This window comes from Mustela nivalis, assembly GCF_964662115.1.
Source record: "Mustela nivalis genome assembly, chromosome: 12".
NCBI lineage: Eukaryota > Metazoa > Chordata > Mammalia > Carnivora > Mustelidae > Mustela > Mustela nivalis.
In genome coordinates, this window is record NC_139031.1 from 9,584,584 (window position 1) to 9,609,182 (window position 24,599).

At 41.1% G+C, this 24,599-nt stretch overlaps 1 protein-coding gene across 1 annotated transcript in view; it reads left to right on the plus strand.

Annotated features, from left to right (window-relative positions):
• The first annotated feature begins 2,624 nt into the window (after window positions 1–2,624).
• Window positions 2,625–24,599, plus strand: part of TPK1 (thiamin pyrophosphokinase 1) — a 335,721-nt gene continuing 313,746 nt past the window's right edge. Inside the window, exons 1-2 of the mRNA XM_082691650.1 lie at window positions 2,625–2,777; window positions 3,177–3,235. Of these exons, the coding sequence (XP_082547776.1) occupies window positions 3,193–3,235 (43 nt within the window). The 5' untranslated portion in view covers window positions 2,625–2,777; window positions 3,177–3,192. The remainder of the gene's footprint in view (window positions 2,778–3,176; window positions 3,236–24,599) is intronic.

The following is a 24,599-nucleotide window of genomic DNA, read 5'->3' on the forward strand; positions in this document are numbered from 1 at the left end:
TTCTGCTCCTGAAACTAGTAGTTTGGGACTGGAGTCTAACCAGGTTCAATAAAGGCACAGAATTTGCGTGTTTTGCCTATTTAACCTAAGCCTAATCCTCCCTCTTCAGAGCATAATCTTAGCTTGTAACTCAAGACTGCATTTCCGTATTTGCAAACTGCATATAATACGGTTTTTCCTTGTCTCTGACCAGATTTTTTGTTGACAAACATTCTCAGGCAGGCGTTTTATGGGGGTGGAAGGAGCAGCACTGGGGTCAATCTAGGGACAGGGCTTGTGCAACTAAAAGTCATATTAGAAGTTGGTCAGGTGTCTTACTTAGTCTTGCAGAGGTCTGCAGGAGTTGCTGTGTGCTGAGAAATGTGCCGTTCTCACTGGTTCTTGGAACCACAATTTACAAGCAACATTAAATACAGAGAATAGGAACCAGGATGGTAGAGTCTAAAAGTCACATCACGTTAGAACCTTGAGAAAATTGAACTTAGCCTAGAAAAGGTAAAGTCTGGGTAGTTGCCACGAGCACACTATGGAGGTGCACACATGAGTTGTGTCTTTCCACAATGTCAGCTTTATTCCGTCATAAAGCAAGATTAACATAATTGTAAAGCAGCTTTAAGATTTCAAACTCAATGGCATGTTGCTGTGTGTTTAACTTGGCTTCTCACACATCACACGAAGCAAAGTGTAAGACAAAGTCACCCGCCAAGCAAAATACAAGGGGTAGGAAGTTAACAAACCAAAGTCAAAGTCAGTCTGGGAGTGTGCAGTTGAGATAAAGCCTCAGTCCGGTCAGAGAGAGCTGTTGGCACGTGCTGCTTATTATGTTCAAGCCACGGAGAATGTTCAGAGATCAACAGGGCAGAGCCTTTGGTGGCAATTACCTTTTTGATGTGGTCAGCTGTGAAAAGATCCTTATCTAGAAAGTCTGGTCTTTTCTTGGAAAGATCCTCACTCTTTAAAGGCGTTTTAATCGGACTTTGTGCCTTTGTAGACCTCTTCTGGTTTTCCTGGTTATCAGTTCTGGGTATCCTCAGCTTGTGTTGTTTTCAGTGATATCTAGTCTTAGCTACAACATATTTGGCTGCATAAATCACGGCTTAACACGGTCACTGTTGGATATGAGTGGCTCCATCTTGCTTTCCACGCAATACATTGAAGATGATTATGAGGACCAGGGATCCCTCCAACATGTGGTGGTGCTGGGAGTTGGGAACATTGACAGCTCCAGTAAGGGGATTTTTTGCCTAAAGTAAGAATTTTTCCGGTGATTAAGATTGCTTAGTTTTGGAAAAGCTCCATGGCAAAAGGAGTGAGCACTCCATCCTAGGAGTGTTAAGGAACAAATAGAAATGCTAGTAGGTGGCTTAAAATTTTTTCAAACTAAAAATGCATTGACCTGCAGGCGCCTGGGTGTCGCAGCGGGTTAAGAGTCCAATTCTTAGATTTCAGCTCAGGTCAGGATCTCAGGGTCCTGGAATGAGCCCCGAGTCCTGCTCAAGCTTCTCAGAGAGTTCTGCTTGGGGATTTCTCTCTCTCCCTCTGCCCCTCACCCTGCTCACAGGCTGTGCTCTCTCTCAAATAAATGAATCTTTAAAAACAAACAAACAGGGGCACCTGGGTGGCTCAGTGGGTTGGGCCTCTGCCCTCAGCTTGGGTCATGGCCTCAAGGTCCTGGAGGGAGCCCCACATCCGGCTCTCTGCTTGGTGGGGAGCCTGCTTCCCCCCCGCCTCTGCCTACTTGTGATCTCTCTGTCAAATAAATAAAATCTTTAAAAAAACAAACAAACAAGAAAACCCAAAGAAACAAACAAACACAGATTTTTATTGACCTGAAAGATGAAACAGTTAAGTTTTGTCAGCAAAATGCGTGTATTCCAGAATAGCAAAGAACTGCAGTTCAGGGCCCGCAAGCTGTGGCGACACCACAGGTACGCCCCACGAAGGAGAGGACCGTTACTTCAGGGAGGAGGACGGCGGGAGGGTTGCTCTGAACGGACAGCTCCTGGAGCAGAGCCAGAGTTCGGGATGAGGAGGGATCTCGTCGGTGGAGCGCGCTGGGCTCGCTGGCGGACGCGACATCCAGCTTCTTCCCCGTGGGGCCCGCGACGGTGGCGTCCTTCCTGTCGGAAGAGGCTCCCGCTGGGGTCTGTCACCGACGCTCCTTCCTGTACTTGGCGAGTCCTCTTGTACCTGGCGGCAAGGGCACGGCCCGAGGGCCCCCCTCGGACGAGGGTTCCCGTGAGGAGCTTCGACACCTTCCTCTGGTTAGGCCCGCCGGGAAGGGAGGAAGGACAGCCGCGGGGGCGCTCGGGCTGCAGGCGGCACGCGGGGATCGGGGGGGAAAGGGGACCGGGAGGACGGGCTCCGGAAAACCGGAAGGTTGCCCGGCTCTGAGGCCAGGCTGAGGAAGGGTGACGGAGCGGCTTCTGCTCGGTTTGGAGCCCAGCGCGGCCTCCTCACGGACGGCAGCGCAGAGCGCTGGGCAGCCACACCCGCGGCCGCCCGAGCGCAGAGCGGCGTGGAAGACAGCCGCGGGAGGAAGTCAGCTGGCGGGCGGCCCGGCGTCGGCGACGTCGGGGGCGCGCGGCCCGGCGGGAACGCGCGGCCCGCACCGGCCCACGGTTCCGGAAGGGGGCGGGGCCGCCTCGCGCGCCCGTTACTTAAGCCCGCGAGCGCCTGCCCCGCCCGTCGAGGCTCCTCAGCTGAGCTCCGAGCGGTCGATCGTCCTCGCTCCCGCAGCCCCGGCTCCGCTCGCCGCGGGCTCCACCCGCCATTGTGTAAGTGCGGCCGCCGCTCAGCGCGCCGCCCGCCGTGTGGACGCGCGGGCCGCGGGGTGGGGCGGGCAGGGCGAGGAAGGGGGGTGGTGGGCAGCCGCGTCTGGCTCTGCAGTCCCCGGATGGTGGCGGTGCGCGGGGACAGGGAGGAGGGAGCGGCTCCCGGAGGCACGCGCGGCGTCTGCCCGCCCCGCCGGCCGGCCTCCCTCTTGGCTCCTCCCCGCGGAGCCGGGCGGCGGGGCCCCCAGCGCCGGGGCTCCCTGGAGCTCCGCCCGGAAGCCGCCGCGGGAGCGCGGGGTGGACGCGGCCGGCGGCCTCGGGGAGTTCGCGGACTGTGAATTAGCTAGGAGGCATCCTAACGTGGCGTTTCCCTTGTTTCCTTTTTTTCCCTCTTAAATGCAGAGGCCTGTAGTCCGATATGGAGCATGTCTTTACCCCGTTGGAACCCCTTCTTCCCACCGGTACTGTACTCTTGCCACGTTTCGCCGTCACCTGCCCCTGCCTCCGAGCCCTGAAAGGTTAAAAGGGCCGAACTCGAGACCCAGAAGGGTTCCCAGTCGGCCGCAGACTCCCGAGTCCTGAGCCGTTAGGCATACTCCTCAGCCCCTCTCCTGCCTCAGTTTCCTCCCCTGAAGTCACAGGGATAGAGGGCAGCCCTTGCCTCAGCGTTTTCCCGGATGCGCGCCACCTGGAGAAGAGGGAGCGCCACGTGCGACGTGAGCCCTTAGGGCTCGAGAACGAGCAGCTCGAACTACTCTGCATCCAGCGGGGTTAAGATCAGGCATTTTTGCCCGTCTTGCATTTTTAATCCATTGATTTTTAATCCATTAAAACCCCCAGAGCTTATTGAATACAAGATTTTTTTAAAAAAGGTTTTTATTTATTTGATAGAGATCACAGGCAGGCAGAGAGAGAGAGAGAGGGAAGCAGGCTCCCTGCTGAGCTGAGAGCCTGATGTGGAATGTGGGACTGGATCCCAGGACCCTGAGATCATGACCTGAGCCAAAGGCAGCGGCTTAACCCACTGAGCCATTCAGGTGTCCCTGAATACAAGATGTTTCAAAGCTCTAACACTCACTTGTGGATTTTTATCGTTTTACCAAATGATCGTCATTCACAGTTATAGATGGGAGGTATGAGTTAGGGGGATAGCATTGTCATGTGTTGTAATGGACTTATGTGATAATTTCTTAATAAGAATTAAGTATATTTCTTTACCAGTTTTTCTTGGTTGTGAAGAAGTCCTGTTTTATCTATATCTATATATATATATATATATATATATACACACATGGTTTCCTATAGACACGTGGATGATTGGGTCTGGTTAGCGTATTGAATTTGATTTGGACTTGACCAGTTGTTTCATATCCTGGGAATATTGATGGTAAAACAAAGTAGAAGTAGGGGACCTTGACTTCTTACTCTTCAGACATTCAGTATGCGAAGTTTTTCACGTATACCTTTACGTCTTATTTGCAAGTAAAGGAAAGCAGTAACAGAAGGAAAATCTGAACACAAATCTGTTTGACTTGGTTGAGAGGTTGAGTGTTTAATTATTATTGTAAATAGCTTTTCAGAAGTTGAGAAAAGCAGTGGCTTTTCTATGGCTTTTCTACTGTGAAGCAAGTTCATAGTAACCCAATAGTAGCCAGACTTGCATGTCTGTGAGTAAACATTTGATCCATGTGGCATGTTCATGTTCAGTTTTGTGAAAACCTAAGCACTTTACTGTGATAAAGGAAATTTTCAGCTTGTAATATCTGTGGGCCCTGCTCGTGGGCCCCCCAGGAAGCTAGCTATACTTCAACATTTACTAAGATCAGACTGACTGCAGAATCTCCAGGGTATAGACTCTCTTTGTGCCCAGAGCACACACTGTACATCTGCTTTGTTAAGCAAACAAAAAACAAACACATACACCAAAGAGGGGCCTTCTGAACACAAAAGATAAGAAAAAGAAACTTCCCTGTTTCCCCTAAGATTAAAGTCCTACAGTCTATTCTAGAAATTTAAGATAAGGTCTGAAACTTTCTGAAATGTTCTTTGTCTTATTATTTGTAACTTTTTACATAAAAAGGGTGTATAACCCTACATCAAATATTCCTTTGCTGGAGCACTTTCTTTGCAAAGATTGTGTATCCAGGGCAGCTGTCCAAGACTTGAGCTTGAATAAAACTTTTTTTTTTCCCCCTTAGAAATTCTAAAAGATTTGTTCATTTTGTGGCAACATCTGACTGAAGATTTTTGGTGTTTTCTAGGTTGAAGAGAATATATCCCAGAGATAGTGTGGTATAGTAAAGCTTAGATTGAGGAATCAATCTCTAGGTTTAAACCCTAGTTTTGCCACTGTTTACTAGTGCTAACAAATGTTCAGCTGAGTGAGTTTTCAAGATGTAATTGGCTTTATTTGATTCATGAAATCCGGCTGAATCCCAGCTATCAAGTAGAGGGAAGCTCCAAAGGGCTACAGAAAGGGAGAAGTTTTTTTGTTTTTGTTTTCCTTTTTTTAAAGGTGGGAAAAGGAAATCAACAGAAAAAAAGGATTGTTTGGGATGAGGTCACCTTCCTTTGGGAAATGGACAAAGGCCCATGTAACAGATGACCTCATTGGTGCCAACCAGATAATACCTAACTGAAGACTACATTTCTGGGTGAGGTTGAAACTGCAGTTAGTTTGGCCTAGCGTAAGTGACTCCATTTTGAGCTTGTGGTTTTCTTTTTAGCACGAATTATCAAACCTTGTATTTCATGGTGTTTACTGATAAAATATGAATAATTAACAGCATTGTTAGTATAAATTGGTTGTAATACATATAAAGCACTTAGCATCAGTAGTGATAAGCTGTTCAGCAGTAAGTCCAAGGGGAAAACAAAATGGCAGTTGGATCTCCCGGTCAGTGCTGAGATGGGAAACTATTTGGAGCAGTAGAGAAAAACGGGCAGTTCCTTGCTGTTTTTATCAAAGGTTTAGTGTGAGGGTCCAGGCGCATTAAGTCAGACACTGGTAAGTCCCTCTGTGGAGCAGGGCATGTAGAGTAACTGTAAGAACTTTAATATCCTTTATGAAGCACAGATCCATGGAGTCAGAATCCAGTGCTACCTCGGGATTCTCTGTGATTTAGTGGTTCTCAGAGCTTCTTCCTCCACTAACGGTGAAAGTATGTAGGGATTTCTGCCTCCTCTCAGGTGTTGGCCTTGAAACAAAGGCCTGAGGCAAGTTTGCGGTAGACTGCAGATACCGAAGAGATACTTAAAAACAGAACCCTGTATTAGGAGAGACCAGTGCAATGCTTGCATTTTGCAGTGATTCAGCAAATATTAGGCATCACTTTACACTAGCAGTATTCCCTTCATGAGACAGATATTTAATACTTGGCTAGTAGAGAAGTAGCTTTTCATTCAGTAATTTCTGTGAATCTGATTTGCAGATGTGATTTCCCTGTAATGCTTACTCAGATTTAATATAGTGGGCCGTCCAACAGTTAAGCTGGTTTCAACTAATTGCCAAGTGGACAAAAGGCAAGGCTTATCTCTCTGGTATCGTTAGCTCAAAGATTTTTTTTTTTTTAATCTTTTTTCTGTGTGTGGGGGGAGGGTAACTAAAGTAAGTGCTTATTAAAAGAAACACTAATGTAGATGAGAGTTTTCTGTAATTCCTCTTCTAGGAATAACCATTAACAGTTGGCATATGTTCTAAATATTCATTTGGTACATATACCTCAGCATATTATGGCCCTTGTTTTAAAGAAAATGGATTCATATTATAAAATCTTTTGTAATTCAATCTGTTGGGGCAGTGAGTGAACAATTTTTTTAAGTTCATCGACTTACCAGAGATTATCATTCTAAAATTTTGTTGTTGTAAATTATGTGTATATATATATAAATAAGACCTATTTACCCTTTTCCTGCAACTTTTTTCATTTATGTTGTTATGATCCGTATATATAGGTATCCCAAGTTTTTTTTTTTAATATTTTATTTATTTATTTGACAGACAGTGATCACAAGTAGGCAGAGAGGCAGGCAGAGAGAGAGAGAGAGAGAGGAGAAAGCAGGTTCCCTGTGGATCAGAGAGCCTGATGTGGGACTCGATCCCAGAACCCCGATATCATGACCCGAGCTGAGGCAGAGGCTTAACCAACTGAGCCACCCAGGTGCCCCTCCCAAGTTTTTTTTTAACCTTAATTCCAGTGTAGCTAACATAATTAGTTTCAGGTGTACAATATAGTGGTTTAAAAAACAAAGAAATTGATGGTTAGATGCCACAAACTAGGTGGTAGTGACTTTATATATGGTTGTTGTCAGGTCAGAGGGCCTCATCCATCCTTGTCAAGGGAAGTATCGACCTTCTCTGCTTTCACCCAAGTTTTGTTTTTTGATAAGTGGTATGGACTTAAATGAACTAATCTTTCTTTTCTTTTCTTTTAAAGATTTTATTTATTTATTTGAAAGGCAGAGATCACAAGTAGGCAGAGAGGCAGGCAGAGAGAGGAGGAAGCAGGCTCCCTGTTGAGCAGAGAGCCTGATGTGGGACTCGATCCCAGGACCCTGGGATCATGACCTGAGTTGAAGGCAGAGGCTTTAACCCACTGAGCCACCCAGGCGCCCCTGAACTAATCTTTCTTAATAGACATTTAGGTTATTTGTAGTTTTATTGTTACTGTCTATAATGCGTATTTCTGGCCATATTTTTTTGTGTGTATGTGTATGTATCAGTAGCATAAATTCCTAGAAATGGAACTGTTGAATGACAGGGTATGTTAGCATTTCTGTTACCAAGAGGCACTGACAGCTGGCTGTGTATTTTCTTTGGTAGTAGGTGCTACAGGGGTACAGAAGTGAAAGGTGTGATCCCTTTAGCCATGAGTTAATGGTCTGGTTAGAGAGTTGAGAACAAAATAATATGGATTCTAGTTCAATGTTGAATTACCTATTATAGGAAAGGGAAGGGAAGGACTCAGGAGAAAGAGATGAGGGCAGTTTGGAGTAGTCAGAAAATCACAGAATGTGTAGACCTCAGTTGTGCCTCTGCAAAAGCACTGGACTTCAATGGAGAGCAGGCTCGGGGGAGTGGAAGAGTGACAGAGGTGATGTGCCCTGAGTGAAAGTTCCGTGCTGCCTCTGACCAGGTGGGAGCTCACCTGGCCGTGAGTAAAGAGAAAGGAGGTCTGCGTAGGCTGGAGAGTGCAGATGGAGATTTTGCTTGAGGAGTGAAGGTAACATCAGATTGTGGAGAATAGAGAAATTTAATGCAGTATAGGAGATAAATTCTGAAAGTTTCTGTATCCCCTCCCCATCCCTGGCCTTGGAACGTTCTGTACTAAGCTGTAATCCGTGTCATGGGGTTGCTAATCATATATGGGTTAAAGTCCTTCTGTTGGACTTGAAGATACCTGGAGTTCTGATTCCTAACTACTTTTCCAGAATACATTTTATCTTTCCCTGTCTGTGACCAAGCCACATGAACTACCCATGTTTACTTATATGAACATTTGTTCCAGCTTTAATAATCTTGCCTTAGCTCATGAAAATTCATCCCCTAGAATGTTCTTTTCTAAACCTTAGAATTAGTTTTAAGTTTTAGCCATTTGGTGGATGTCTAGAGGTATTTCTGTGGTGTTAATTTACATTTCCTTTATGGCAGGATACTTGTTTTTTGAGTGTTCATTGGCCTTTTGTAGATCATTTGTGAAATGTTTTACTCTTGCCATTTTTCTATGGGGGAGGGTTTTTTATTCTTTTATTTTTATTTTTAAGTGATCTCCATACCTAATACGGGACTTGAACTCATGACCCTGAGAGTTGGCGCTCTACTGATTGAGCCAGCCAGGTGCTCTATTTTTCCTTTTTACAAATAAATTTGTAGGGGCGCCTGGCTGCTGGAGCATGTGCCCCTTGATCTCGTGCTTGTAGCTTGAAACCCCACGCTGGATGTAGAGATTACTTAAAATCTTTTAAAAAATCAATTTATAGTTTTTAATTCTAAAAATGGAGGTATAACTGACATAATATTGTATTAGTTTCAGAGGTACAGCTTAATGATTGATATATACACACACACACACACACACACACACACACACACACACACAGTATTGGAAAATGATTGCCAAGCAGGAGTTTCTTATATATTCTGGATGCATTTCCTAAGCTTTTTTTTCTCATCAGTGATATACAGAGAATGAGACTTTCCAAGGACAGTTGTTGGGAAGATTTAAGACTCGCATTTTAACACTGATAAATAGCAAGAATACATTTTTATTTTTCTCATTTCCTTTTTATCTTAAGATTTTTGTTTTAATTCATGGTGAACAATATTTAACTGGTATGGGCATACAATTGCTATTTTAAACTCTCTAAATATAGGTGACTTTTCAAAATTGTTTTATAAGTAGGGACTTTTTTGGACTTTGTTCTTGTCTGTGATCATTTCATTTTTTTTATCATGAAGCATATATTCAGAACTCTGTATGTTTGAAAATAAAGTTGATTTATTTTAAACACCTGAGAGCTAAAATATAAGTGAAGAGTCAAACCATCTTCAGAATCATTTCACATCTACTTATTTCACAAAGGTAATATACAGCAGATGGAGAGGTTTTTCTTTTGGCTTAATAAAAATATTGATATTTTAAAATTTTCATATTTTTACAATGTAATACATATGCATTATAAAACTTTAGAAGGTAAACAAAAATGAAATAACAATGCCATATTCTAGTGTCTCCAAAATTACCACTGTTACTGCCATGGATAAGTGGTGTGTTTATATCTATATCTGTTGTGTATAATTACACAATAAAGTATTTTTAAACCTAAATGAGAATGTACTGTAAGTTGTTTCATTCCAATGAAACTCCACTTTTTCTACCTAAAATTTTGTAGTACCTGTATTTAAATTTTCTCATTGTTTCAAAAATAACTTCCTGTTGCTTGTTTCCCACCTGTTTGTTCTTCAGTTCTAGCTCAGTTCCTCACTTTTTAAATCCCCCTTAACATGGAATATTGACCTTCTAAATCACTTTTATATCACTCTTAAGTGGATCTGATGGAATAAAGAATATAGCAGTTAGATATGAAACATTATTCACTTAAATGATATATAAAAAAAACTCTAGTTTTAAAAGTTCCATTTTATTTTCCTCACCTAATTTGATTATATGCTAGAAAGCTCTTTATCTATCACTTGATATTTCTTTGCAAAAATATTATATACATTTAAATTTTAAAAAAAGATTCCTGTGAACATAATTCTCTTGGTAGTTATTTCTTCTAAACTGAATTACCATGGTTGAGATTTATTCTGAATTTAATTGCCATTTTAAGTATTGTTAGTACACACTTGATCAAGTCACTGTAATTGTATTAAAAATTTTTGTTATAACTAACATTACGTAACACTACACTAGGCATAGTTTTAATGTGTTAACAGGGTGAAGCCTATACAAAATTTTGGAACTAGAGAACTAAGGTTTGACTTTCAGTCCTTTACAAATTATGTGACATTGGGTGTGTCCCTTAATTTCTTAGAGCCTTAGTTTCTTTATGTAAACTAAGAATATATCCAAACATGAAGTCCTTGGGCAAATTTAAGATAACGTATAATAAGCCAGTTAAAGAAGTAAAGGTCTGGAGCACCTGGGTGGCTCATTCGGATGGGCGTCTGCTTCCAGCCAGGTCATGATCCCAGGCTCATGGGATCCAGTCCCGTGTGGGGCTCCTTGCTCAGTGGGGAGCCTGCTTACCCCTCCCTCTGTCTGATGCTCCCCCTGCTTGTGCGTGCACGGGCACACTCTCTCTTTCTCTGACAAATAAGTAAAATCATTTAAAAAAAAGAAAAGCTGTAAAGTTCTATGCAATGTAAAATACTTTCCAGTAGATGAACTTTATTATACTGAGGATTGCATTTTGGACTCTATGTTCTTTCTTTCTTTCTTTTCTTTTTTTTTTTTTTTTTAGGATGGAAGAGTGGGGGTGGGGGGCACAGAGGAAGCAAGTGTATCTTAAGCAGGCTCTATGCTCAGTGGTGAGCCCAACTCAGGATTCCATCCCGTGACCCTGATCATGACCTGAGCTGAGATCGAGTCAGTCACTTAACTGACTGAGTGACCCAGGAGTCCCCCTAACTTCATTTTTCTAACTCTTAAAGAAGATTGCTAGTTATTTTAGTAGATGTGTTCAGTCCTATTGGGCCAGTCTAGCAGAGCTATTTGTTTCCTGAATTCTATATTTTTTTCCATGCTGCTTAATTATTTATAGATGCATGAAGTTATTAATAGTAGACATACTTTTTTGATACCTCATGGTTAAATGGTAATGAATCCAGGAATATCATGTTCAGTATAGTATTCATGCCATCTCTTATATTTCTGGAATTTAATTTCTATCGAAAATGCTTGATTAAGTTGACAAGAGGCATGATAAAATCTACAGTTGACTCCAACTTATTACAGCGTTCTCCAGCTTATTAGTGGATAACTTGGGAATTTCTGGGAAATCATACCTAGAATTCTTGTCTTTTTTGTACTGATAAATGTATCCTGGTCACTTATGTCAGTAATTCTCTGTATCGTGCAGCAGTGGACACACCTAAAGGAATCTTGGTGATGACATTCACATGTACCAAACATAGCTATAAACTATGAACTCCCTTCCTTAATCTACTTAGCAAATCATAATAAGAGTAACTCAAGGGTGGATTTAAATCCTCTGCATTTGCATTCTGTTTTAAAATTAAAGACGAAACATGCCTCACTGTATAGTAAGAACACATGTTTTTGGTTACATCTCTCAACTACTTAAGCATTCTTTTTGGAAGTTTTGGGTTTGGTGTTCTCTCTAGGTTTGTACTGTACAGTAGCCTGGAGGTTAGCTGCACATGGCTCTTGAGCACTTGGAATATGGCTAGTGTGAGTGAGGAACTGAATTTGTAACTTGTGTAAAGGCCAAGACTCCACTAAGAAACTGGAAAAGTTTTAAGTGTTTAGGGCAATGTAAGTGTACTAGGGCTGCCACACAGTACCATAGACTGGGTGGCTTAAGTGATAGAAATTTATATTCTCCTAATTCTCAAGCTGGAAGTTCAGGATCAAGGTGTTGGCAGCTTTGGTTTCTTCTGAAGCCTCTCTCCTTGACTTGCAGATAGATGCTTTCCTTCTCTGTGTCCTCATGGATTGCCGGTTCATCTGTCTGTTACTTGTGTTCTAATCGCCTTTTTTTTTTTTTAACTTTATTTTTTCAGTGTTCCAAGATTGATTGTTTATGTATCACACCCAGTGCGCTCTATGCAATACGTGCCCTCCTTAATACTCACCACCAGGCTCACCAACTCCCCACCCTCTCCCCTCTAAAACCCTCAGTTTGTTTCTCAGAGTCCACAGTCTTATGGTTTGTCTCCCCCTCTGATTCCCCCCAACTCAGTTCTGTCTCCCAATGTCCTCTGTGTTATTCCTTATGCTCCATGAGTAAGTGAAATCATATGATAATTGACTTTCTCTGCTTGACTTAATTCACTCAGTGTAATCTCCTCCAGTCCCATCCATGTTGATACAAAAGTTGGGTATTCATCCTTTATGATGGCCGAGTAATATTCCATTGTATATATGGAGCACATCTTTATGCACTCATCTTTTGAAGGGCATTTTGGCTCTTTCCACAGTTTGGCGACTGTGGCCATTGCTGCTATGAACATTAGGGTACAGATGGCCCTTTTCACTACATCTGTATCATTGGTAAATACGTAGTGCAATTGCAGGGTCAGGGAAGTTCTATTTTTAATTTCTTTTTTTTTTTTTTTTTCTATTTTTAATTTCTTAAGGAATCTCCACACTGTTTCCCAAAGTGACTGCACCAATTTGCATTCCCACCAACAGTGTAAGAGGGTTCCCCTTTCTCCACATCTCCAACACATGTTGTTTACTGTCTTGTTAATTTTGGCAATTCTAACTGGTGTAAGGTGGTATCTCAATGTGGTTTTGATTTGAATCTCCTTGATGGCCAATGATGGACATTTTTTCATGTGTCTGTTAGCCATTTGCATATCTTTTTTGGAAAAGTGTTCACATCTTCTGCCCATTTTTTCACATGATTATCTGTTTTTTGAGTGTTGAGTTAGAAGTTCTTTATAGATCTTGGATATCAACCCTTTGTCTGTAGTGTCATTTGTGAATATCTTCTCCCATTCTGTGGGTTATCTCTTTTTTTTGTTGCCTGTTTCCTTTGCTGTGTAGAAGCTTTTGATCTTGATGAAGTCCCAAAAGTTCATATTCGCTTTTGTTTCCTTTGCCTTTGGAGACATGTCTTGAAAGAAGTTGCTGTGGCCCATGTGGAAGAGGTTACTACCTATGTTCTCCTCTAGGATTTTGATAAGATTCCAGCCTCATGTTGAGATCTTTTATCCATTTCAAGTTTATCTTTGTGTATGGTGTAAGAGAATGTTCAAGCTTCATTTCAAACTTTACTACAAAGCTCTGATCACCAAGACAGCATGCTATTGGCACAAAAACAGACGCATAGACCAGTGGAACAGAGTAGAAAGCCCAGGTATCACCCTCAACTCTATGGCCAAGTAATCTTTGACAAAGCAGGAAAAATATACAGTGGAAAAAAAGACAGTCTCTAATCTCTTATTCTTATGAAGATACCAGTCCTATTGGATTAGGTCCACCTGTATGATTTATTTTACATTATCCTTTTAAAGACCCTATCTCCAAATATAGTGACATTCTGAGATACAGGTATAGGACTTCAACAGGAATTTTGGGAGGACATAATGTAGCCCCATACAAATTAGGTATGTCAGTTTACTTTTTCAGCTGAAAATTTTTTTGGTTGTCTTGGTCCATAGTTTAGAATTGTTATGACTACTAAATAAGAGGCTATTAATGTCACTCAAACAGAATATAGCTGGTAGATGAATCAGAAAGTCCGTTTTGGTCTTACTGAGTTACTGCTTTGTGCTTCTATATAAAGTTCATTTAATGGCTTTTGAGTATTTGATATGTGCCATACTTCAGTAGATGCTGTAGAAAATAATTTACAGCCCTTACTGTGAAGAGTTCAGCCTGCAGCAGGCCATTCAATACAATAGAAATGTAATTTTATAAGTAACAAACTTTCCCAGTAACCTTGTTAAAAAGATAAAACAAACGAACTTGATTTTATATATTTGACTTAATATCTAAAATGTTATTTCAGTGTGTAATCAGAATAAGCAATTACTAATGCAATAGTTGACTTTTTTTTTAAAGATTTTTATTTGAGAGAGAGCGTGAGTGAGCCTGAGCTAGGGGGAGGAGCAAAAGGGGAGGGGCAAGCAGACTCCCTGCCGAGCAGGGATTTTTTTTTTTTCCAGAGCCACAGGGGCTCAATCTCAGAACCCTGGTGTCACAGACTGAGCTGAAGGCAGACACTTAACTGACTGAGCCACCCAGGAGCCCCAAGAGTTGACTTTTTTTTTAACTAAATTTTCAAACACCAGTGTGTAGTTTATACTTGCAGCACATCTGAATTCATATGTTAAATTTTCTTCAGAAATACTTCATCTGTATTTAATGATAATTTGTGATACCTATATATTAAAAATTTGTCCTTTTATTCATATAAGCAAGGAGCAACAGATAGACTCATAATTTTGGAATATACTTCATATACAGAGAATAAAATACTCCTTTCCAAAGGAAAAGCCTTTGGAAATGGATATTGGAGCTAGAACTGAGATTAAAACCTGGGTTTTCTGACAACGTATTTTTCCTAAAAATCAGCATGGCATTTTTGTATTTAAATTAAAACACTAGACTTACTTTGAAACTTGGAAAACTTGCAGTTTCTTTTTTTTTTTTTAAACTTTGTGAATGGCCAAGAAATCTCTGGCTAAAGCTACTGCTTAAGGATTGTGATATTTTTGTTATCTGGGGCTAGCTAAGATATCTGGGAGACAAAGTAGTGGATTTTCAAGTTTCAGGGGTTAATCCTCTTTCTTTTCTCTCCTGCTCTATTAGAAATCCATCCCAGGTAGTTGTCAGGTCTCTTAAATGTTCAATGGGAAATTTACTTCTTTTGACTAGTCACTTTCCTTAGTGTGTAACCTATTTAATTGTTGGAATTCTGTTTATTCTTACATTTATTTCTAACTTGCTAGGACTTGCTGCTATAACTATATTTCATTTCATGTGGTTGGTGTAGTTTTTTTCCTGTACTTTAGTTGATTTTCATATCTACTTTAGTTTTTGTTGTTCCTTAATTAGTGTCATTATAGTTGATGACAAAAATGTTTGGTTTATCCTCATTGTTAATGGGCAAATTGTTTCTTTTGCCTTAAGTAATATCTCATTAACTTTATAAGCCAGCTTTTCCACATCATCTAGAGAATCAATTTCCTGTGTTTTACTGGTATTAAGTCTCTGTAGCATCCCCATCTCATCTTTCCATTTTAGCATTTTAATAGCTACATGCTTCTAGAAGCTAAAGCTTCCAAAGTGTGAAATAATTTAATTCTTTTAAAAAAAAAATCTTGTGGGACGCCTGGGTGGCTCAGTTGGTTAGGCAGCTGCCTTCGGCTCAGGTCATGATCCCAGCGTCCTGGGATCGAGTCCCACATCGGGCTCCTTGCTCCGCGGGGAGCCTGCTTCTCCCTCTGACTCTGCCTTCCACTCTGTCTGCCTGTGCTCACTTTCGCTTGCGCTCTCTCTCTGACAAATGAATGAAATCTTTTAAAAAAAAAAAAAAAAATCTTGTAAATTGGTACATTGTAGCATTATCAGAATTTATGGTATTCTTCTAGATGAACCTATTGAAAACCCCATGTTATGAGGGCAGTTTTAATATTCACAGTGCTAAAATATTATGGCTTGATCACACCAAAAAAAAAAAAATCTGGGTTTTGATATATTAACACCAGATGTCTTTTGGGGTTTTCTAGGAAAATGAGGTGTTTGTGCACTAACGTGCCATCAAATGAATTTTATTATCTTTTTTTCTTGGTTAAATCCATCAGAAAAAGTTACTTTTTGTACGTAGAAAACAGATGCTCAAACAAATGGATTTAATTCTGAGTAGTCCTTTATTTTTATCATACTATTGTCTTTGAAGGTACTCATCACAATGGAATAGTTTCTTTTGTTTTTATGACTTCCAGAGAATTTAAGCCTTTGATTTACTTTGAGGTCATGTGTAAGGTTGTGGGTTGTGGCCCAACAGCTGCTGTTTTGAGACAACTTTATTTTTTATTTTCAAAGTAGGAAAACTGTTGTTGAAATTTATTCCTAATCTAGTGAAGATGTTGTGAGTAGTGAATCCCATGTGTAGGCATCGGGGGCAACTTTAGGAAACCTAGTGTTTGCAGGGCCCTTGTGTTTTCTTTAGTGTCCCTCTGAGATAGCCATTTGGCTTGAACGCATTCAGATAGCTCTATTGAAAGAGCATATAGCATTGTTGCACAACTGATAAAAATGTGTATTTAAAATAGGCTGAAATAGACTTTTCTTTTTATTTTCCTACAGTGATGGTATGGAAGACTTTTAGTTGATTTCTACATAGCTGCCTTCAAATACTGAAAAACCTTAATCAGGCTTTCTTTTTTTTTTTTTTTCTTCTCTCCTAGACTAAATAACATAGTCATTTGTGCAGTGATTATTTGAGTCCCTGTGAGCTCTTCTAGGTGCTGAAAGACCTACCGGCAACTTTTAGTTTCATACTTTACAGATCCACTAGCCTAGTAGAGGTATCAGTATTCCATTCCTGGAAAATCAGGTGTTCTTGTCCAGAATGCTTATTGGGTGCCTATTTTCTTTTCTTTTCCTTTTTTTTTTTTTTTTTTTTTAAGATTTTATTTATCAGAGAGAGAGAGGGGAAGAGAGCGAGCACAGGCAGACAGAATGGCAGGCAGAGGCAGAGGGAGAAGCAGGCTCCCTGCTGAGCAAGGAGCCCGATGTGGGACTCGATCCCAGGACGCTGGGATCATGACCTGAGCCGAAGGCAGCTGCTCAACCAACTGAGCCACCAGTAGCTTTAGGTTTACAACAAAATTGAGAGGAGGGTTATATAGGTTTCCCGTGTGCTCCCTGAACATGCACAGCCTCCCCATTATCACCACCCACCAATCACAGTGGGACATTTGTTAACAACTGACAAAACTTGGGGTGCCTTGGTGGCTTAGTGGGTTAAGCCTCTGCCGTCGGCGCAGGTCAGGATCCCAGGTCCTGGGATGGAGCCCCGCATTGGGCTCTCTGCTCAGCAGGGAGCCTGCTTCCCTTTCTATCTGCCTGCCTCTCTGCCTACTTGATCTCTCTCTCTGTCAAATAAATAAATCTTAAAAAAAGAAAATTGGCAAAACCACGTTGATACTACATAATCACTCCCAAGTTCATAGTTTATATTACATATTCTGTGGATTTATTTTTTATTTTTTTATTTTTTTTAAGATTTTATTTATTTATTTGACAGAGAGAGATCACAAGTAGACAGAGAGGCAAGCAGAGAGAGAGAGAGGGAAGTAGGCTCCCTGCTGAGCAGAGAGCCTGATGCGGGACTCGATCCCAGGACCCTGAGATCATGACCTGAGCCGAAGGCAGCGGCTTAACCCACTGAGCCACCCAGACGCCCAGATATTTTGTGGATTTAGACAAATGTGTAAAATCTATCCATCATTATAGTATCATACAGAGAGAGTATTTTTACTGTTCTAAAAGTCCTCTGTGCTCTGCGTATTTACCTAAATCCTCCCACCTCCAGCAACCACTTGGCTTTTTATTTTCATCATGGTTGTGCCTTTTCCAGAATGTCATAACTTAGAATAATACAGTATATGGCTTTTTTGGATGGACTTCTTTAACTCATGGATTTAAGGTTTCTCTGTGTCCTCTCATGGCTTGATAGTGCATTCCTTTTTTTAGCACTGAATAATATTCCATTATCTGGAGTTACTGTGGTTCGTTTATGCTCTTACCTGCTGAAGAACTCCTTGCTTGCTTCTGCAGTTTGGCATTTATGAAAAAAACTGCTGTAAACATCTGTATGTAGGTTTTTGTGTAGATATGTTTTTAACTTCTTTGGATAATGCATCGGAGCTTGATTGCTGGATCATATGTTAAGAGTATGTTTAGTTTTGTACAAAACCACCCAACTCTTCCAAAGTGGCTCTACTGTTGAGCATTCCCATCAGCAATGTGAGATTTCTATTACTCCACATCCTCACCAGCATCTGATGGCATCAGTGTTTAAGATTTTGGCCATTGTGATTGAGATAGTGTTATTTGAGATAGTGTTATTTTAAGTTGCATTTTTCTGATGAATTTTGAAGTAGAACATTTTTTCATATGCTTATTTGCCTTCTGTATATCATCCTAGATGAGGTGTTTTTTAAAAATTTATTTTATATTTTTTATTTATTTGACAGCGAGATCACAAGTAGGCAGAGAGGCAGGCAGAGAGCAAGGGGGAAGCAGCCCAGGTGAGATGTTAAAGTCACTGGCTCATTTTATAATTGGGTTTTCTTATTTTTGAGCTTTAAGTGCTTCTTGTGTATTTGAAAAACAGCCCTTTATGAGATGTGTCTTTGGCAGATATTTTCTCCCAGTCTGTGCTTGTCTTCTCATTCTCATGACATTCTTTTGCAGAGCAAAAAATTTTAATGTTAATGAAGAACAGTGTATCAATTTCTTCCATGGATTGTACCTTTGTTTTTGTGTCTGAGAAGACCTCACCATACGTAAGGACGTGGAGGTTTACTCCTATGTTGCTTTGTAGGAATCTTATTTTCCATTTTACTTCTATTTTGAGTTGATTTTGGTGAAGGATGTAAGGAAGATCTGCATCTAAATTACTTTTTGCCTGCGAATATCCCCTTGTTCCAGCACCATTTGTTGAAGAGGCCATCTTTGATCCATTGTATTGCTTATGCTCCTGTGTCAGAAGATTGGTTGATTTGAGAGTTTGTTTCTGGGCTGTCTTATTATTTTCCGCTAATTTGTTTAATCTTTTGCCAATATCACATTGGGAAAGCTTCAACTTTCTTACCATGCTTGCTGTAAGTACTTTGTAGGTAGTAGTAATCAAGTTGAGAAAGCTCCCCTCTGTATCTAGTTTACTGAGAGTCTCTGTATCTAGTTTACTGAGAGTTTTTATGGTGAATGGGTGTTGGATTTTTTTCAAATTTTTTTTCTGCACATAGTCCTATAAAACTATTTTTCTTTTTTACTTAGTTGATATAATGGATTACATTGCATTTTTTCAAATGTTGACTCAGCCCTGCATACCTGAAATCTAACTGTTATGTATAATTCTTTTTATACTTTTCTTGGATTCATTTTAATTGTATTTTGTTAAGGATCTTTTGCATCTGTTCATGAGCAAGATGGGTCTGTAGTTTTCTTAAGATGTTTTTGTCCAGTTTTGACATTGGGTCAGTGCTGGCCTCATAGTGATTTAGGAAGCTTTCCCTCTGCTTTGATCCCCTGAAAGAGATTGTGTAGAATTGGCATCCTGTTCTTTTCCCATGCTTGGCAGAATTCACCAGTGAACCCATCTGGGTCTTGTGCCTTCTATTTTGGAAGGATAGACTTCATTTCGTTGATAGATGGAGGCCTATCCAGATTACCCGTTTCTTTTCTTTTCTTTTTCTTTTTTTAAGATTTTATTTATTTGAGAGAGAGACAGTGAGAGAGAGAATGAGAGGGTAGAAGGTCAGAGGGAGAAGCAGACTCCCCATGGAGCTGGGAGCCCCACATGGGACTCAATCCCAGGACTCTGGGATCATGACCCGAGCAGAAGGCAGTTACTTAACTAACTGAGCCACCCAGGCGCCCTACCCATTTCTTTTCATGGGAGTTTTGGCAGAATGTGTCTTTTCAAGGAATTGAATCTATTTTATCAAGATTATCACATTTTGGGGCATCATGTTATTCATAGTATTCCTTTTATATACTTCAAATTTTCCTTGGCTCTATAGTGATCCTTTATTTCTGTTTCCCATTATTTTAAATTGTAGATCTGCAGGATATTGAGACTCTTAAACCAGGAATGGTTTGAAAAATCATCAGAGGAGATAGGTGCTTTAGGATTCCTAAAAAACAACAAAAAAGAGGAAAATGGAGCTCTGTATACCTTTCTTTGCATCTAGTAATTTCTAAGAACTTGCTACTCGGATTGAAGTTCCCAGATCAGCATCCTTGGTTTTACCTGAGAGCTTGTAAGAAGTGCAGTCTGGGGTTCACTTTAGACTGACTGAAAAATAAGAACCCGTGTTTTAACAAAACCCCTACGTGAGTCTCATGCTCCAAGGCTTGAGAAGCCTGGCCTAAGAAACATCAGATTGTTTTAAAATAATGTCAAAACAAAACAAAGCAAAACAAAACTCCCATCACAATTAAGGATGTTTCTCCTTATTCAATATTTCCTTCAAGTAGTTGCATAACAGAAGGTTTTTTTTGTTTTTGTTTTTTGTTTTTTTTTTTTAAGATTTATTGATTTGACAGATCACAAGTAGGCAGAGGGTGGGGGGGAGGCAGGCTCCCTGCTGAGCAGAGAGCCTGATGCGGGGCTCGATCCCAGGACCCTGGGATCATGACCTGAGCCGAAGGCAGAGGCTTTAACCCACTGAGCCACCCAGGCGCCCCACAGAAGTTTTCTTTTGAGCTTTATCAGTTTCCTGAGATGCAAAATGTGTCCAGGACACACACCGTGGTAAAGAATGGCTCACATGACAGAGACTATGGTGCCTAGCTGTGCGCTGGCGGTAGCGGAATTGCGTGTGCCTTTATTGGCAGTCCGTGTGCGTTTCAGAATACCTGCATGTGATCCTGATATTCAGTAGCATTGGGATGGTGACTTGAGGCTTTTCTCATATTTTTGTTTTGACGTTTAATACTTATTGTTCAATACTTATTACCCCTCTCTATAGGGGAAACATACTCCTATACGTATTTTGTGATTGTGTAACATTTTATTCAGTGAGCCAGCATTTGAGTGCCTACTGTACATGTGACATCGTGCTAAATTCACGCAACTGTGGCACAAGCCTTTGTAGAGGTTATAGCCTAAGAGGGCAGAGGGATAAACAAAGCAGAAATTAGAGTGCACTGGAAGAGACGTCATAGGGGAAATCCTGGGTATTAAGTGGATTACATAGAAAGGATGGAGAGACTCTGAGGACTTTTGGAAAACCTATTTTAAGCTGGGAAATCTACATAAGTTATTTTACATGTTAAAATTTCTGTAGTTACTGCTGTGATAGGTTAATATCTTAGTCCACATCTGATTATATGTTGAATGAAAATTTCTGGGGGTGGAATTACGGAATCAAATATCTGAGCCTCAACAGTTTCTAGTATATGTTACTAGGTGGCTTTTCTGCAATGTTATGCCAAGTTGTATGGCCACTACCAGTGTATTCTGTCCCTTTTAGTCCCTTTGCTGGCAATGCAAGCTCTCCCATTCTTGTTGGAGATACTCCTGGCTGTAGCTGCCCCAGCATCCTTCCTCCCACCTGTTGTGATTTTTGCTTTGCTCCTGTTAGAACCAACCTTAATCTAAAACGGAGAGATGGCCCAAGACTTGTAAAGGAGCAAAAGAGATTACTGGGTGACTTTTCAGAGAAATGCTGGGCTTCTAGTGGATCCTCTGTAACTATATTTGGGGTATAAGCCTCTTGCTCATTTTGTTTTGATTAGGTTATTGGGCAACTCTACAGGGGAAGAAGTTGAGAAATAGTTGTGCAAATAATTCTTAATCATGCCTTTCCCTCTCCCACTCCCCCCGCTTGTGTTCCCTCTCTTGCTGTGTCTGTCAAATAAATAAATAAAATCTTAAAAAAAAAAAAAAGTTATGTCCAGGCCAACTTGGTAGTGGTTTGTGCGCTCTGGTGCCCATTTTGCAAAACTTTTTCATAGTAGATTCACAATTTTTGCATCCATTAGTAAATTCATTTTGGTAATCCTGTTTGCCTTTATTCAAATTTTTATTGATACCCTCATTAATGAATGAGTTGAATAATAGGTTTTGCATTTGTTCGTTTTATATTTTCATGAAAGTCAGGGTTTTAAAGTTTTGAAAATTACACTTCAGCACCAGTTAAATTCTTATTTTGTTAATTTAAAAGGTGAATTAAGTAGATAAGAATTTTTTTAGAACTGTTTAGCTTTAAGTGATCGATCACAGAATGTGAGTCATGAGTGAAAATGCATCTGGAAAGACCTAGCATAGAGACTTGAGGGAGAATGGGCAAAGTGGACAGGGAAACACAACTAGACAATGCAGTTGTTAACTAGTATTTCTTGGGGGTAAAAGCTTGTACAAGCAGAGAAGTAGCAGACCACGTGGGATTACCCAGGCTCTTCTCCACGGAGAAGTGTCTTAGGCTGGGCACAGCCAGTTTGGGATGTGCCATGGAAATGGCTTCAGAAGAGGAATTTCACCTCATAATTTTCCACATATTTTCTGGAACCTCTAGGTTATTGTGTAATACCACAGAACTTCAAGTTGTTAGCAGGGGAGCCTCTGTTGCATGGCAGCTGGTTTCAGCCGGTTCTTTCATTGTTAACTCTGGCCTATTGAATTAGCTCCTTGCAAAGATATGGAAATAAAGGGGAATGAACCTCCCAGGCCAACTGGATTTGTATTTGTGCATATTTGTTTTCTAAATGGATATGGGACTTAGTAACTTTACAGTTACATAATTCTACACATTTTATTTACTCAAGTGTAATTCACATATACTATATTTCAGGTGTACAATCTGATTCAGCGGTTCTGTACATTTCTCAGTGCTATCAAGATAGTCGTTTTGTTAATCCCCTTTATCTATTTCACCCATGTGATGAAGTTCTAGAACCTAGGGCGCCATATGATGAAATTCTAGAATCTAGGTGAGGTTCGGTGGGCTGAGGTCGGGAGCTGATGGCCAAGAAAGAATTCTTGAGACCTCTTTGGTGCAAAATGGTGGTTTATTAAAGCATGGGGACAGGACCTGTGGGCAGGAAGAGTTGCTGCCCGGGGATGTGAGGGATGGCAGGTTATATACCTTGCGTTTGGGGGAAGGTGAGGGGAAGGGAGGTTTCAACAGAGTTTTCACATGTTAAAGAGGGCCTACAAGGTGCCCTGGGCGGGGGGGGGGGGGGGGGGGGGGGGGGCTTGCCCTTGTGGCTTTAGGCCAGCCATTAACATCAAGATAGTTGGGAGATTCTTGGTGGGGTATTATGATCCTGCGATCATTTACATTCCCTTCTACCTCAGCCTCCTCCAGTTTATGGTGGGCAGGGAGACATTAGGGCTTCAGGAACTGAGAGTTATTTGCCTCTGGAAATTTGTGCTATTGATAAGGTAACGTCCCTGTTTGTAGATCTCTAGGATCTCTGTAGAGCAAGGGAGATTCCTGTCCTGCAGGATTGTGATCTCTGCAAGTTAACTATTTATCGTTTTATGGCAGTCAGGGGTGCCTGAGGAATGCTACACATATTACAGAGGGGAGCGGGTGGAGAGGGGTATGCGAGGCCCTCAGCCAGCCTCCTGCTCCCTCATCACATGCACCCAGCCACCTTCCTTCTGATAACTAGAAGTTCCTATAGTTAAGTCTGTTTTTTGTTTGTTTCTGTTTTATTTCTCAAATTTCACATGTGAGTGAAATCATTCAATATTTGCCTTTCTCCAACTGGCTTCACTTAGCATTATACCCTCTAGGTCCTTTCACGCTGTTGCAAATGGCAAGATTTCGTTCTTTTTATAGCCGAGTAATATTCCTGTGTGTGTGTGTGTGTGTGTGTGTGTGAGAGAGAGAGAGAGAGAGAGAGAGAGAGAGAGGTACATGTCCCCTTGCTGGCATTTTGTGTGCTTTCAGTGTGAGGTTAGGTTATTTTTCTTGCTTTTTGAGGTAGGCCTGTGTTGCTTTAATTTACCCTCTTGGAACAGCTTTTGCTTGTGATGGGGTTTTAGAGGATAGGTGAGGTTCAATAGGGTGGAGTCCAGAGCCCCAACAACCAAGGAAGAATTCTTGAGACATCTTTGGTACAAAATGGTGGCTCATTAGAAGTATGGGACAGGACCCGTGGGCAGAAAGAGCTGCTGCCTGGGAGGTTGTGAGGGGTGGCTGATTATATACTATGGGGTTGGGGGAGGTAAGGAAAAAGGAAGGTTTCAGAAAGAGCTTTCCTATGCTAAAGAAGACTCACAGAATACCTGAGGCCTGGCCATAAGCATACATTAACATTAAAATGGGTAGGAACTCCGTGGAGCAGAGTTACTTTCTGCCCATTTCATGTGTCAATGGGCTGCAAATTATAAGGATATTTAATTGGATCTGCATTTTCTTCTGGAAGCTAGGTTATTGATAGAAATGCTTTCTTCTTGTAGATTGTTAAGACATTTGTAAACTGAGAGAGGCTCCTGTCTTGCAGGATTGTGATCTCTATAAGTTGAACTACTTGTTTCTCCTTTCCTTAGCTTTAGAGGGACCAGAAGTGCATGAGGAATGTCACATACATCCCATGTGGGGAGGGTTTGTGGGGTGTCAGCTTCTGCTTTGTCCTCAGCTCCTTCTGTTCCCGCATCAGCTGCATTCCTAAGAATTTGGACCATTGTGTTTTCCTTTTCATATGTCTCCTTGTATTTTTTTTTTTTTTAAACTTTCTCTCTGATTTCTTGGTTGGTGCATCATTTAGTAGCATGTTATTCAGCCTCCATGTATTTGTGCTGTTGCCAGATTTTTTTCTCGTGGTTAATTTCTAGTTTCATAGCACTGTGGTCAAGAAAGATGTGTGGAATGACTTGAATCTTCTTAAATTTGTTAAGACTTGCTTTGTGGCCAAATACGTGATCTGTTCTGGAGAACGT